This window comes from Notothenia rossii (genome assembly GCF_949606895.1).
Source record: "Notothenia rossii genome assembly, chromosome: 2".
In the NCBI taxonomy this organism is placed as follows: Eukaryota; Metazoa; Chordata; class Actinopteri; order Perciformes; family Nototheniidae; genus Notothenia; species Notothenia rossii.
Window position 1 is genome coordinate 82,016,206 of NC_136904.1, and position 16,643 is coordinate 82,032,848.

Consider the following 16,643-nt stretch of genomic DNA (forward strand, 5'->3'; position numbering starts at 1 on the left):
CTTCATTTTGGGGAGTTTACCAGGTCTGCATCTCATCAACCAGAAACCACTCACATATTTTATCCATTTAATTAGTTGAATTTCTTGACTAATGCTCTCCTTTCTTTCTTGACTAAGATGCGTCATACTCTTGGTCTAAACATGTGTGTTTTATATGGCATTGTGAAATTGTTGTCCTCTTCTCATAAAATGGAGGATATTACTTATTTATATATATAAATACATTCGAAAATAAATAAATGAGTTTTTTTACAATATTCAATTAAAAAAGGTTAAACTTTATCAGCAGTTAAATAACATATATATTTTTTTAAATGTTTACATGTATTCAGTTTATGTATTAATGTGTATGTATGTCAATTAAGAAGTTGGCCTCACTAATGAGCGTCATTTCAATACCGAAATATCCAATTGTAAAGAATGGTTTTACTATTTGCTTGTTTTTGTTTATTCATAGAGGATCAACTCTTAATACATTTTTAAGACCGATCGAAAATAGCAGACTTAATGTTTATTTAGATATAAGAGAATTACGATATGGATCAACTTTAGTCTTAATACTTATATCGTAATTCTCTTATATCTCAAAATAAACATTTAGTCTGCTATTTTTGATCGGTCTTAAAAACTATTAAAAGTTGAAAATGAAGGCTATTAAAAAGTATTAAACGGCATTTTCCAAGGTATTACATTTTGTAGCTTGTTTTCAATAAGTATATACATTGTCCAAAGAGGTTGTATTCTAAAGTGTGCCTGAATGTAATCATTGCGTAGGTGTGTAGTGTGATTCTGTGTAGTTTATTTATGGCATCCCGTTGGATTTGACCTCATCTGAACAGGACATCGCACGCTCACTGCTTGATAGCGCGCGACGGTCCGTTTACGCCGGTTGTTAAACAACATTGTTATGGGGAAATGCTAGTTTGGGTCCAAATGGTTGGAAGATAAGGAGGAAGGAGAATCAATACTGTATATAGTAAATGTGAGGTAAAGTGTTGCCAATGTAACCGGTTAAAACTCAAAGTGGCGATGAGGTCTTGTATGGAAAGGGTCTTAAAAAAGGTCTTAAAAGGTATTACATTGGACTTCATGATTCCTGCACATACCCTGTTAAAGATGTAACATTTGACAGAGACCTAGCATTACATTCAAACCGTGCTCACATTATTGGTGACATTGACAACCAATTACATCAATACAGCTCGTATGCATTAGCTTAATGGATTAACGGTAAAACAACCTTTGATTGGCGACAGGGATGTTTTTCTTGGTGATTGCATCCTTCTTTTGAGACGTTTCAGCCACCCTGATTTTGTTCTCAGGATTGTTGTGTGTGTGTGTGTGTGTGTGTGTGTGTGTGTGTGTGTGTGTGTGTGTGTGTGTGTGTGTGTGTGTGTGTGTGTGTGTGTGTGTGTGTGTGTGTGTGTGTGTGTGTGTGTGTGTGTGTGTGTGTGTGTGTGTGTGTGTGTGTGTGTGTGTGTGTGTGTGTGTGTGTGTGTGTGTGTGTGTGTGTGTGTGTGTCCTGCTGACTGATACACTGGCCCATTATCTCCAGCACTCTGGCTCATACTTAAAATAAATTCTGGCAACAGCAGTTAGATGTTTTGCACACAGCAGCATTATTAATATTCAATACTTTTTGTTACATTTAAGGCGTGCACTGATCAAAACTGCATTGTTGTGTGAGACGACTGTCTTTGCCTAATGATTACATCCTGTTGTTTCTGATGCCATTGTATCCCACGTCCTACAGCAGTAACGTTATTAACAGAGGGTGTAGACACGCTACAGTGTCATTATTACCTCCATGTTAAAATCTCATTCTCAGCTCACAGTCCAGGCCTCTCTCGGGGACGGACTGAAAACAGGCTTCAGGATGGTGGGTCCTGGTGATGTTGTAGTGGGGCGGCGAGGGGTGGGCCGTGTTTTTGTTACATTCCAGGTTACACCCTGTTTTGTTTTGGCTCATGCTGGGATGGCCTGGAGATTGAATCAAGCCTGTGTTATGTAATCAAGAGGCCCGGCCATAGTCATGTCCAAGCTGAGCATTACAACATGATTGATGGAGAAGAAAATACAAATGTAAAAGAGTTGCACAATAATAACGACAAACAAATGAAACTGCAATGAGAGCAAGAAACCACCTCAATCCAGACAACTATAATACTATGCACTAAGTGTTGTAATGTACATACAACAGCAGTATAGTTAAAATGTTTGGGTAAATGTCTTCCTAGGGACACATTGTCTAGCATTACTTCAGGCGTGGTAATGTTAAAGGAGCTTTATTACACTCTGACTGGTCAACAACACCGTAATTAAAAACAAATGTTACTATATGTACATGTATAAAGAAAGATTGATTACATTTGATTATTGTGCAAGATGATGTTGCATGGGAATTCAAATAAAGCCACTATTGCTCTTAGTGTTGACTTAATTGAAACATCACAGTCTTGTATAGCGTTATAGGGCAATGCCAAAACCAGAAGAATAATATAATTAAAAATGACATTCTGCCCAGTTACAGACCTCAGTTGTGTTTCTCTGTACTGAGTCATCAAAGAAACAATCTATTTGTGTCCGATAGTTACTTCTAATTCATTACAACACATGGCATACTTAACCTTTTTTGAGCGAAAAAACACTTTTTCTAAAACGTCCTGTCCATCTGCTTTTGGCCATTGGAAAACTTTGTTGCTCAACACAAGTGTTTGTTCTGCCACTAAAAGGCTCAGTGGGCCCTCCTGCTCAGCCAAATCGCCCCAAAGAAACACATTTGAAATGGTTTCCATGGATAAATCTGCATGACATTACAAGGTCGGAATTTAATTTAAGAACTGTGCCACGGCAACCATGTGTACACCTCTATACCAGGGCTGCGGAGTAAAAGGGAAGTGTCTGAAGATAGTTACCTCTTCTCACTGCAGATATGAGATGTCTGGGAGAGGAAGCTGTCTTTATTTAAACTCAAAGATCAAAGTCAAACAATTAGTTCTCTATGCACAATTACATTAAAGGAAATGTCCAACAATGTAAGTGAGTTATCATCACAAACTATGACAGTCAAATGAGTCACTGACGTTTTCACGGCTGGCTCTGACTGCAGCTGAGATTGTAACCGTTAGTAACCAGAGAGATTGTGTTTAGGTCGAGCTTCTGTCTCGCTGCTTGTTGATGCAACTGCTTGAGGGGAATTCCAGCACAACGCAGCCCAGTCGACCCACAGAGGAGTGGGCCCGACCTGCAGATTCCTCAGAGGGCCACAGCAGGGGAGGATGTTGTCTTTTCACGCCTGTATCTAAGCCTAAGGCCGGGGGGGGGGGGGGGGGTCAGCTGCTCCCCTCTCATAGTCACATGACCCTATGGGCCCCACACAGGGATTGGTATTGGGGTGCACCATGATATGCCCTCAAGGTTTCACAGACAGACGTAGAGATCATATCACTGCTGTCTGGCACATCAAAAAGAACATTTGGATGACAGCATCAGAAAATATGAATATAAAGTGAGCTGCCCTCTGTCACTGATCCACATCTGTGCTGGTTGTCTGTGTGTGTTTTAGAGATATAAGCTTATCCTCCACATCAGGTGCAAGCAGGCTCCGTAGGGTGAGTTACACATGATTATCTTCCTGTGCATGTGGGCTCACCAAGCGTCAGAGTGAGTCAAGGTACACTTCCTGTCTCATACCTGTGTGGTGTAAGTCACTTTTTTTATAATGTACATATCACTGTTGAAATGACATTTTTCTAAAGTAAGATGAATCACAAGCAGGTGCTTTCCAGAAAGAAAAATGGTAGAAAAAAAAGGATTATATTTGGGATTTTTATGAGCTACATTTCATTGGATGTTTATCCTAACCAAAATTCCACTTTGGATGCTCACTGTAGACGATGCAGTGCACTCCCACCCCTCCTCAAACCACAATTCTTTGGACAGTTTCATATTTGTAAAACACATTCTTGTTTACCATATCACACTCTGTTTTTATGTAAGGGTTGAAGACAGTTTTCCCTCAAATGGCCAGAAGCAACTTTGCATTCTGCCCAATCAAAGTCTGCAGGAACAGGAGTAGACATTTTATTGTTCAATGCAAATGCAATTTGGTGGACTATCCATTGAGCTACATTAAGATTGCAGGCTACACTGATAATGACTAACTTGATATATACAGCAGCGTTGCTTCAGATTGAGTTTAATGATTTGCTCCTCAGTCTTTAGCAGTTAATGCGGGTCAAGATTTGTCCATGTTGTCTCTAAAGCGCCTGCTACAATCGGATGAGCCTGGCAGCTTATCTGTGATGTTTACAGGAGAAATCACTTTTAAATCGCTGCAGCCGATTCTTCACTTGGTGCCCTCACACTGTATGTAGACGCTTGGGCGGTTTCTTTGAATGTAACACGAAGTGCCCCATTGTTGTCCCATTCTCTCCCAGCTTGTTCTCCTTTATGAAACTCAAGCCAGCTCTTATTACAGCTGTCCCACACAAGGCGTGGACAGTCCCTGACCACACTGTAATACTTGAGGAATGCATATCTTTTGTTTGCCTTTTGTCAACCCTGTGTCACTGCAGGTGGATAGTGTGGGGTCAGATATCTTTGTATGTGTGTGTGTGTGAGGTTTTTTAACTCCCCCAGGCAGCACAGCTGAGTGTAGGAGGGGCCATGTCCTCTGTCTGTGTGTGAGTCCACTGCTTTCAGTCAGACAGAGCAGTCTGAGAAGGGAGGGTGTGTGAGTCTGTGAGGAGAAATGCAAACTTGATCGCTAGGATTTTCTCCATCGGATATGCTGGCTGCTCACTTCTCTTTGGGATCTAGCTCGGAGATATCTTACCACAGCTGTTGACAATGCAAGGAAGGGCTAATAAATCTCCAAAGAAGGAGTTGGTCATTGAGAGTCCGCAGCAGTACACAAGCTTGGCTGCAGCTGAGACTGAGGTAGACTCGGTGCCACAGGTGGTGGTAAGTCATTGAAAGACTTTTCATTTAAAAAAACATGTGAGACCTTTTTGATTTATTTAAAAAAGCTTGTTATGATCTGTAAGGAGATTGTTTAGAGTGCATCGCTCCAAAGGTTAACCACAGTCATAAAGTCCCAAAACAGGTGTCATGTGAACGTCTGCTTCAAATCTCTTTCATTTGCACTCACTATCAGAAAGTGCAACTTTAGCACCAGCATAGAGGAATGTTGAACTTTACCAACACCTGGAAGCAACCAGCTTCCTCAAGTTTATTTTTTAAGATAACCTTGGCTTGTAAAACATCTTTATTTGGATCAAAAGTCAACTCTGACAACAGTGTTAACTTCCTCCCCTGTGAACAAGGTGTCCCAGTGTTAAATCTGCAGGGCCATGTGAAGAAGACAGTAGCAACAAGATTGAATGTATCAGTGAGTGGAGAGGCACTACACAGCACCATTGTTCATGGAAGTGAGGGTGCAGTGATGGGAGGAGTGGTGCTGCAGCTAAACAGCTGCTGGATCACTGTAGAGAGATGACTTCAGAAGTTTCTATTTTATAGGCTTTCCAAACACGACTGTCTGTTCACTTAACCCTACAGATGTGAAACATACAGCTTGCATTGTTCTGGACTTATTTTACCATTAACTGTGTTCAAAATAGTTTATGGTGTATTATAAAGACACTAGAAAACAGGACTATTGTCACTTTCAGAGACATGGACTCAACAAGTGTTCTTAATAAGCCTATTCTGAGGTATGACAATGATACAACAAAAGTGTTTCACAAGGGTCATCATGTTGGTTTTGTGGGAATGACAGAGCAGTTGCTTACATGGCACTGTATGTTTGTTAATTCTCTTGCTCAGTGCTGAGTGTACTGTGTGGTCGACCACCTTCACTGACCACTGACAGTGTGGGAGAGCCCAGAGGGGTTTGGAGTGAAACAATAGTCAGCAACAACAGCGTGAGGTCAGGAATCCATCACTGGTGAGAAAAGGGCACTATCTCTATAATGGGGTCAAATATCTTAGAAGCTACTTTGAATATCAGAATCCCTTTTTAATTGCTGTTTTTCTCTCTCGTGACTCTCCCTTTGTCTTTGTTTGAGGGTGTTGAACGTCCCCAGGCTGTACATTATCAACTCCTTTCACTTCGGACCTTAACTCCCTCTTACTTTCAGAAGGCGTTGGTTAATTCCCCCTACTTGCCATAGTCAAGGTTTTTTTTCACCTAGTAAATAACGACAAAGCTTCTGTATGTGCCTGGGTTTTTTAAGGGTTCACTGTCTGATACAGGCTGGTGTTTGTAGAAAGATTTTACGCAATTTAGGTAAATTCAAGCGAGAAACAGACACACATCTTATCTCTCAGACATCTTTAAATCCTTCCTGACGTACCTGTCCTGCCTGGAAACAGATATGCATCAAACCTTTACTTAATCCCTTCAATGGAAGAGAGAGAATACAGTTTGTTGATGTGTGATTGTGTTTATTTGTAACTCTATTTGTGTTATGTTCAATTTAAGCTGTGAATGACGGTTGACTGATAATGTCCCAGCATGCTTTAGCTGGTAGACTTGGTGGCACCATCCCTGCTCTGATATCCCCTCCGTGTCCTTGAAACCAGTCATACCTCCTCTGTCCTCAATGTGAGCTGTTATTAACAAAGTTGCTAGCAACATGTATTCAAGCAGGTCAATATCCATGACTCTCCCTCTGAGATCATGCTAGTATTATCAGTCCCAGATGTGGAGGCAACATGTGGGCTGAGCCGTCGCTCAGCTATGAAATCGGCCGATACGTCACTGTTCATTTTGCACTCGGCTGTTTCTCGGGACGCAAGATTTATCCTCCCGTCCTGCTAAAGGTGTTGACAGCTGACTTTCCATCTAATGGCTACTATAACTGTGTGTAAGCTTTATCAATCCTCAGCTTTAGTGGGTCGATACTTTAACATTATGCAGACACTGACGTAATGTACCATAAATCCATAATCACCTCTCAATAACCACATCTGCTCCTGAGAGTCGGCTTTAAAACAACATTTAGAAACTAAGGGATTCTCATCAAGTAGGATGAAAGTAAAAGAGGATGTTGGAGGTTTGTTTGTTTGTTTAACGATGTGAAGCATAATTGTGTTTCATATGGTGCATGTAATTGAAGTGGAGTGTGATTGTTTCCTTGGCATATATGTCATGCGTGTTCGCTCTCACGGAGGGATAAGCTCATCAAGACCTTCCCACTGCTGAGGCGGATGCATTTACTCTTAGCAGATGGAGCCCTGATAGACTTATGGAATATGACATATAGCATGTGTTAGTAAAGCCCAACGTGGGAGCAGCTGGCTATCAAACTCAATGTACAGTAGAAGCCGGTCAATGCAAAACTCTAACTATTAGCTCTACTCCTTTGCACAACTCTATGCTTAATTTCTATTATTTTTACTTTCATTTCTTTTTTTATCATCTACTTGGTTATCAATAAAATGTCATTGCACATTTCCCCTTTTTTCAATTTGATTTATATTCTTATTTCTTGTTGTTTGGCACTTTGAGCTTAAGTTTTGGGGGGGATTTATCTGCCATATCTTTTGTCTGTAATGTATCAGCGAATGTGTCAACAATGAACTGCAACATGCCCAGTTTTTTGTTGCATGTCATCCTTCTCTTCCCTCATTTCCTGTCATCTCTCTCCTCGATCCAGTTAATAAAATAGCCACATTTCCTCCTATGTCTTTGCATACATGAAAAGTAACCGAGTACTTTCTCTGTGTTCTCCAGGTGAAGCCAAAGGTGATCGAGCCGCTGGAATATGAAAATGTGTTGGTGCAGAGGAAGACACAGATCCTCAGTGATGTCCTCCGGGACATGCTACAGTTCCCCCTGGAGGACTTTGAGGTGAGTTTCACACCCGTTTCATTCAGGAAATCTGGCTGTGTGTATCGTTGCTGGTAATATATAGCTGAGGAGTATGATTTTAACGATGGAAGTGAGGTATAGTTAGTAGTCGTGTTTAGTATAGGGACTGGTCACTGCCAGAGTTAGGGCTTTGATTTCCAGTGTGTCTACTCATGCTGTGAATAGTGGGGCGTTTGTGGTGGAAACTATCGAATAAATAACGGGAGAGAAAAGTCAAAGCCTAATTGCTTATACTGTAAGTGATTCAAGAGTAATTTTTTAGAAGATGCTCTTTTTATTGTTGCTTCTCTAACATCATTTTTAACCCACCCACTTGCGTGTTTTGTTTGTTTTATGTGTTTGCGTCTTTCCCGTTGGCCCAGGCGTGGCCGGCGCTGTGAGTGCAGGGTGGGGTTGTTCACAGAGGTTTTTATTTTTGTTTACATCCTTCCACGTTGTAGCGAGAGAGAGGGGTCAGGGGCCATCTGTTTAATTGGCTCATTCTGTCGCCAATGTTGTGACAAAGCGAGTGTTATCTCCAGCCACATTGTACAGGACGTACGCTCCCCCCACACTTTCCACGGTGAGGATGGAAAATCTAAAATGGAAATCTGGCCCAGTGCTGGTTCTTCAGGAAATGAAACCTGATCGAAATTGTTTTTTTACCAACAGCAGAGGTGAGATGTGCAGGAACCAAATCTGAACCCTGCAGCTCTGTCTCACGATCCAGTTGAAATGTTCTTTTATTGTTATTGCTGAACGACCACATAAGACGGTACAAAGTACAAAGCAGTAATGCTTTTACTGTTTACAGGAACACATTTTACAAAACGTTCTAAAGTGCCATGATGGTCATGTGGAAGGAGGAGTTGCATTTTGATTTGAAGTGAAAGCCACTGAGGACATAAAGACATTTTCTAAAAATCTTCCACCACAGCTGTAGTGGGAGTCAAATGCTCCGATAGAGTAGACAAAAAGTTTCAAAATGTTCACGCAAAAGGCTTTTCTTTCCAGGAAGTCAGAAGGATATGCATAACAGGGATTTAAGTTACTGTACTGCTGATAATGGATGTGTTTGCTTCTGTTTAAAGCTATTGGTTGTTACAGATCATAAAGGTCTGGCAGCTGTGTGCTCGGTGAAGGCATGGCAGCCTTGACTTTGTCCTCTCTTGTCTCATGCTCCTCCAGCCTGCTGCTATGAACATAACATAGTAGCTTTACACACAAACAGTGCGTTGTCAGGGACTGACAGGTGATTCTGACCAAGAGAATAAAACACCACAGTCACAGTGATTGAACTAAACATCTGTTTTGACCCCCACGGACTCAAGCAAGGTTTCAATCAGCTTCTGTGTCGAGGCCTTTTCGATGTTAGCTGATTTTAGTGCGAGGAGACAGGCAGTGTGGAGTCATGCAGAAAACTCAAATGCATAGAGACAGTAGAAAGTATACATGTGTTACTTGGGGATGAATGAATACCAAAACAGGCATAAATAGCTCCTCTGACTGTGTTGTTATTCTTGTGTAAAACCTGTTTTTGGCTGCTCCTCAAGGACAGCATTTACAATCAGGTCCTCATCTTATCCCAGCTGGCACATTACGAGTCATGTGTTGTCAGGTACGGCTTTTGTGTGAGCCAGTATTTATATAATCTCCATCTGGTTTAGATTTGAACAGTTGTTGGCACAAGTCAGCTCTGTTCAGTGCTTTACCCGCAAGGTTTCTGGAGAAATTTGTTGAGGATTACCGGGGGATGGGGCCCTTCCTTCCCTCAGGTGTAAGGCCCATCCCCAGCTTAAATTCCACAAATCAGGATAATGTTATTTTTCCATACCTCAGCCATTACAGTTTATATGTCTTGAAAGGACAAAGCTGGTCATTTTTTTTTAATATTTTGTTCCCAAATGCCACTTTGGCACTCCTTTTGCCTCACTATGTGGTGAATAATAACATTTGTATGAGAACAAACCAGCACATGTGACTGATGTGCTTAGGTACATGTATGCAAAGCTGCTAGCATGAGTGTTGACTCCTAATCTTTCTTTAAAAATGGTATTACATTTACTATTAATATAACATACGTAGTTTTTAGCAAACATTTCTCAAACTGTAGTTATATGTTTATTTCTTGGGACTACACTCGGCAACAGACTTGATGCATTAGTATTGATACCTAAGAATCTTCAGCAGTTGGAAAGTGTTTGTGGAATTGACTATAAATGAAGGAACACCCAGTGCAACGAGTAGCTCATGTTGTCTTCTCTTTTTTTTTTAAACAATAGGGGTTTATGGTACATAGAAATATGATTTTATTTTTGGAAAAGGTATTATTGATTTAGTTTATTAATGGGATTTGTTGATAATAAGAATCGACTACAACAATGTTGTAATTTAGGGTTTATTTCATCAGATAATCCCTCGGTTCTCCCGGTTGACCTGTAGCCCGATTAAATGCTTCCTTTGCCAACTTCCTGGCTCTCTCTTACCTCCATGCCTGTTTATTTCTGCTGCTTGGATTGTAAAGATTATCATCTCCCCTGCAGGAAACCTGGCTAGGTTAGAGGAAAGGGAGACGTCAGGTTTACACTCACAAGTTCGGTGTGGAATTTGTCGTAGTTGACACAACCAGCGCTAAGTCAAATACAAGGTCATTCGGAGGAAATACAAGGTCATTTATAGGGAGAGTGACACAACACTGAAATATTAGCATTTGAGTGTCCTTATAGATGAATATGCTGATTATTACCTTGAGTAATCTTCATAAATTATGTGGTCTTTAAAATGTCAGAGAATGGTGAAAAATGTGCATTAAAGTCCAAAGACCAAAGTCAATTAGTTTGCCATAGTCTAAACAAAGAAAAGAGAGGCAGCAACAAACCCTCGCCTAAAAGAAGCTCAAACAAGAGGTTTACTGTTTTTAAATCTCTAAGAGATACTAATGTGAAAAATATTAGGTAAAAACTCACCGTAGTGTGTTAATAATCCTTACAATTACTTAAACTATGAGGTCTTGTGATAGAAGCTAGAAAGTTGGATTGAATTTATACTTTAAAGGTTTGGGATTATAAACACATTTGACTGATTGTGGCAGAAACTTGACTAATGTGTTTTTCTTTAATTGCGACACACACTACTATGTGGTCAAAGTACTTTCATTTGATTAAGTGTGTAGCAATTTGGACAGTAACCTTATGATATGGAATACTTCTACTCAAAGTGCTTCTCATTTCCATATAAATGTGTGGGGAAAAGATAATGGGGTTATTGTCTACATCCCTCTCATCCCAGAAAACACAGCTGACCGGCATTTGACTCGCACAAAGCCACAAACCCTTTTAACTCAGTCAGCTGAATGCTTCACTTAATGGTTGTATTCATATTTCACTCTTGCTTACAGGGATTATGTGTGGTCAAATGCACTTTATTTTTAAATTAATCCTCCTGCTAATACCTCATAGTGATGATGTTGCACAAAGCGGTATTTTACTCAGTTTCACACTTGGCTAAAACTGGCCTTGTGGTTACACTGAGAGGGAGATTTACAGCTGAGATTTACTCAAGTTTGATTCATTTGTTAGTCTTGGTTTGAGGCTCTAACTTATTTGTCTTGTTCTTGTTGCCCCTTGTTTGATGATGCCCACCTTATTATTTTTGGAGGCACCTGTAAGTTGACATCCACCTGGATCCATCTTTAATTATTTTTGTATACATTCACATTATTATTTGAACATTTGGCTTCTCTATGTTGTCTGTTTTCCCCACTAATTGTGGAGTTTCTTGGGAGTTTTTCCTTGTATGTTGCAAGGGTCTAAAGAAAGAGGGTGTCGTATGTACACACTGTAAAGCCCCCTTAGAAAAATGTGTAATTTGTGATATTAATATGAAAAAAAACAAGATAGATGTCTTGATTGTTTCTGCTGTTTGACTACAGTGCACTGTGGATCTGTTGGTCATTAGTACGAGGCTTGAATAAAGCATTAGCAGTGCTGAGATGCTGATTGGTGTTGCTGTACAACAGTGGCAGAGAGCCAGACTCAGGGTGTGTCTGTGGTTCCTGGAGCTGAACAGTATGGACCAGCGTCCTGCCTCCCTCACACACTACCCCTTTGAACACTCAGAAAGCCATTTTTCAATCATACAATAATATTTAAAAGAACACCAAGATCAAATGTGTTCAGCTGAGACCATAAACTGTTATAAACTTGGTGTCCAGCTTGAGCAATGTCTTCCACATTTCGCTTTCATTCTTGCAGTCATAGTTGTTGTAATTCGCCAGCTCTGTTTCTCTTATTGAAAGAAAACATTGTTTTGTTTTGCAGATTTCAATTTTGAGACGCCAAGGGAGAACCCTCTACCCTACGCTGCCGGAAAATGCAGAGCAGGAGGCCCAGAGTGTGTTCGTCCAGGAGGTAAGCTGACTTAAAGGCCCTAAAAACACATTTACTTAATCAACTGCTTAGTGTGACTAATGGGGTCATATGTAAACAGAACCTTTGCCTGCCAGTTTCGTTATTTCACGTTAGAGATATCTGTGTTTTAGTTTTTGTCCTGGAAGAGCTCAGAGGGAAGAAAGTGAACCAATCTGGACTTGAGTAAAAAAAAAAAAAATGTTGAACAGTTTGGAAATGTACACTGTTAAGTCTGTATAATCTTGATGATTATGCCATATACTTTGTTCAGGTGTGTATTAACACAAATAAAAAAGATTCTCAAAATAAAGATCTATTATACACAAGACAATTGATTAAAAAATACTTCATGCACTACAACTGAATACAAAAGTATAGAAAATGTTTTCTTTTAAATACAGAGCATTACAAAACTGGTATCAATAGGTCGAAAATCTATAAGAAATACATTAGGTAGTCGTTAGGAAAGTATATCACTCTCACGTAAACAACACAGACACACCGCTAACGAATCGTGACACTAATGTGACAGATCACCCAATTTGTTACCTAACATTAGCAGCAATGTGGACATCACAGCTAATAAGGAAACCTCTTTATCAAGGCTCAAGGCTTTTATTGGTCATACGAACATAGCTACAGTGTAGTTATGACGATGAAAATCTCAGGTCACAGGCTCCTCCAACATATTTCAGCGAAAAAAACATTCATCTAACTTTAAGTGTTCTGTAAATGGTATCTTAATTCATTCCAGATCATTGCAGGAGGTACTGTAACCAGACTATTACTGTGTTTCCTCAGTTATATCTAGCATGGAGGTAGGAATGATAAGTGTAATTCATTTCTACAGTCCTAAAGTTTATCATCACTTCTGGTTATTGTCTGTCAGTGTTGGTTTATAATGCAGAACATTACTATTAAACAAAGGTTTTTAAAAACACACATTGACGCTTCTTTGTATGTTGGGTAACTTCATTGCAGTTGGACTGAAACAATGTTAATTCCAGCTAAAATTAGAAATCATGTCTACAAAACGGGAAATGTTTCTTCCTTTAAACATCACACTAGTTTAACATCCGGCCATGAACACTGCTTTTACTGTCTTTTCATGCCAGACACCAACTGGCAATTCACCTCCCAGGTTAGGGGTCAGGGTTTAGGCAGCATTGTCTGAAGTCATAAAGATACCAAAACTCCCGGTCAAGTGTTGTGTGACATCACCGGGACAGCTGTGTGGGTCAGCCCAGCAGGAGCCTCTCTGTTTCCGATCGCTGTCCTGATCAGGTTGCACTTGGTCTCCCTGTCAGGGTATTTCTTGTAAATGGCACTCATTTCTGCAGAACAGATACCAGAGAGCTGCTCCCATCACTGACTCTAACAATGAACAGATGTTTTCCAAGTAAAGGGAGATAGAGATACACTCCCTCCCAGTTTGTACTAATGGATGGTTTGACAGAGCGTGACCACTGACAGTACACTCCTTAAGAATTTCACTTCATAAAGGCTTTAACTGTTGATCAAAACAACCAATGTATTTTGAGTGTGCGCTCTTGGGATTCATAAAAACAACTGTAGGAAAATACTTTATACATTATTTTTAAAGGCTTTATTTGTCATATTCACATTAGCTACATCAAGGTTTTGGCAATGAAAGTCTTCAGTCTTAAGCTCTTGCAACACACAATATATTTGACATAAAGGTAAAATACATCAAATAGTGCATTAAAAAAATAGTCGAATGGTTTAAGGAAGGGTTATTTGTCTGCCTACTGCTTTTTGTGGATCCAGAAGAAGCTGTGCAAAATCGTTTTCCCTTCAAGTTTGAAAATAAATGATTAGCCGCTTTTAGCTTAGCACACCAGAGCATTTGACAGAGCTCTCTGCGGTTGAGCTGCATTGTGGGTTATGTCTTTCAGAGACATAAAGACGATACATATTTGGATCTTTTGCATCATTTCATCATGCAGGGTAGTTTTTTAAGTCAGTATGCTTCAATCAAAGTGCAGGGCAGATGGTGGTCTAAAAATAGTCTAAAACCCCATCCTCACACAACACAAAGTAGTTATTTTGGCCCTGACGACTTAACAAAACCCTGATGGACAACTCTCCTGTGTATTTTACAGTTTGTTATAATGGTCTGTAATGTGTTTCCATTGTCTCCTCAGTGCATTAAGACCTACAAATCTGACTGGCATGCTGTCAACTACAAGTATGAGGACTTTTCTGGAGACTTTCGTCAGCTTCCAAAGTAAGTCTGTGTTTGAAGAACCTCTGCATTTCTGTACAATATATTCGAGGAGATAGTTTTGTAGTGTGCCGAGGTATTCTTATGATGGCCAAGTAAGAACAGCTTCTGTATATAATGTAGGCATGCCGGAGGTTTTTAAATAAAACACGAAGTCACGCATGTTTTTGTGTTTCATGTCACCTAGACAAACTGTCACCTTTTTGTTTCCTACTTTTGACAAAATGCTGTTGTGACCTAATTACAGGGAAACGCAGCGTGCAAATAATTCTTATTTCCCCACAACATAAGAGCGTTTCCTTTTTAATGATGCACTGGATAATTCCCGGCTACAGACAGTGTGGAAACCACCCTCATTGTCTTTAGATTGTGTCATCAGCTTCAGCCTCTTCCCTGAAGAATATCTGTTGTACTGCCAATGTGTTGGAATATGAGTTGACAATGACCTTATGATCTCGACACTGTCACTGCCGCCAAATGTCCTGTCACTGTAGTGAATCCGGGGAAGTTAAAACAATACCTGGATCGCCTGTTAAAAACCCCACAATATTTTGAATGTTATTCTTACCTTTGGCACATTTTCATTTTCCATCAAGCATTAGTCACCTTAGCGTATTTCCATTTTAACACTCCTGGAACTTGCTTTTGTGTCTATGCAGCCTTTTTTTTTTTACACTCACAAATATACAAATGTACTTAATCAAAGTAAACTACAAAATAATGAGAAACATTAGTCACACAACTTCAGATCACATTTGCTAGACATATTGAACTGAAAATAAAGCGAGCAAGCAAAACTGCCATGCATATCCAAGTACTGCCAAATAAATGTTTCTTTTGAGAAGACTGTCTCTTTCCAAAGTGGTAAATTAAGAGCATATCTTCAGGGTGTCAAGTAACTAACTGACTAACTAACTAACTAACTAACTAACTAACTAACTAACTAACTAACTAACTAACTAACTAACTAACTAACTAACTAACCCAAGTGCAGTAGCATAGTGTGCAGTTACTTTACCCGTACATACAGTAGTAATCTATTATATTTCTTGACACTGTACTGTAGCTTCTGATTGTGTAAATAAATATTATACATGCCTGTTCATAATAATTCTTTATTTTACAGCAAAGTGTCCAGGCCTGACAAACTGGCTGTCCATGTCTTTGAGGTAGATGAAGATGTCGACAAAGATGAGGTGAGGCTGAGTTTATTTCTTTACAATGTCTAGATTTGTCGACCCTGAATTCCCCCAAATATTCGACCTACAGTACAGCAGAGAGAGCTGATATAAGTGTATTTGTTCTCACATCTCTTAGTTAGAAACCCGGCCCAAAGGAAACACAGCACTTAGCTAAATACGTCTAATTCCAGTCGTCAGTTTTGCCTTTCCTGTTTTCATTACAGCTGTTGAAGAAGTAAGAGGCAGATTTGGGTCTGAATTTAATGGGAGGAATTAAGTATAATCAGGCTTAAATACTTTCTGCTGATTCACCATTCTCAAAATAGCTTTATTTAACAAAGTTTCATTTTCTCAAGCCTCATTTGGATCTTCTCACCCTCTTCTAGTTCATGTATGATGGAGTGGGTGTTTGGTTATTCATACCTGTTAAATGAGTGGATTTCCTGAATTGAGTCTTCAAAGATGATACAAAAGCTGTGGCTGATATGTTATCTAACTATAAAGGTCCTTCACAAGATGTATGATGATTATCCTGACCCTCTCTCCTCACATAAAATGTCAAACTGCTCCTCCTATAGGCAACAAAATGTGCTCCAACCCCGGCTGAAATACTCTGTTTACACACAGGGGCTCATGGGTTTTATAGAAAATTATGCTACGAAGTTTACTTTCTCTTCTAAACTGTGTGTTTGCTTAATGCAGCTGGGATTAAGGAAGGCTGGGCCCGGTGGCAACAGGTCAGGATTTGTCCTGCTCAGCCTCACCGTCAGCTTCACCTCTGACAGGACCTGACACGATCAAATCACTCCTCATTCCCTCAAGCCCTCTCTCTGGCCTCTACTCCTTCCAACAGGATTTATAAACTGGGAATTAGCTTGAAAAAACGTTTAAAGACATCCTCTAAGATAATTGTTCTTTGTGGTGGTTCTTGGACCACATGCAACATTGGT

At 39.9% G+C, this 16,643-nt stretch overlaps 1 protein-coding gene across 16 annotated transcripts in view; it reads left to right on the forward strand.

The window, feature by feature from the left end:
* LOC307029003 (dedicator of cytokinesis protein 9) overlaps positions 1 to 16,643 on the forward strand; it is a 72,057-nt gene that overhangs the window by 23,971 nt on the left and 31,443 nt on the right. For 14 of the 16 annotated variants that reach the window (XM_079664527.1, XM_079664528.1, XM_079664519.1 and 11 more), the window contains exons 2-5: positions 7,742 to 7,858; positions 12,178 to 12,267; positions 14,433 to 14,515; positions 15,639 to 15,708. In XM_079664527.1, coding sequence (XP_079520653.1) covers positions 7,742 to 7,858; positions 12,178 to 12,267; positions 14,433 to 14,515; positions 15,639 to 15,708 — 360 coding nt within the window. Of the gene's footprint in view, positions 1 to 4,717; positions 4,966 to 7,741; positions 7,859 to 12,177; positions 12,268 to 14,432; positions 14,516 to 15,638; positions 15,709 to 16,643 lie in introns of those variants that run through there. The other 2 variants (XM_079664529.1, XM_079664522.1) reach the window with 1 other exon arrangement.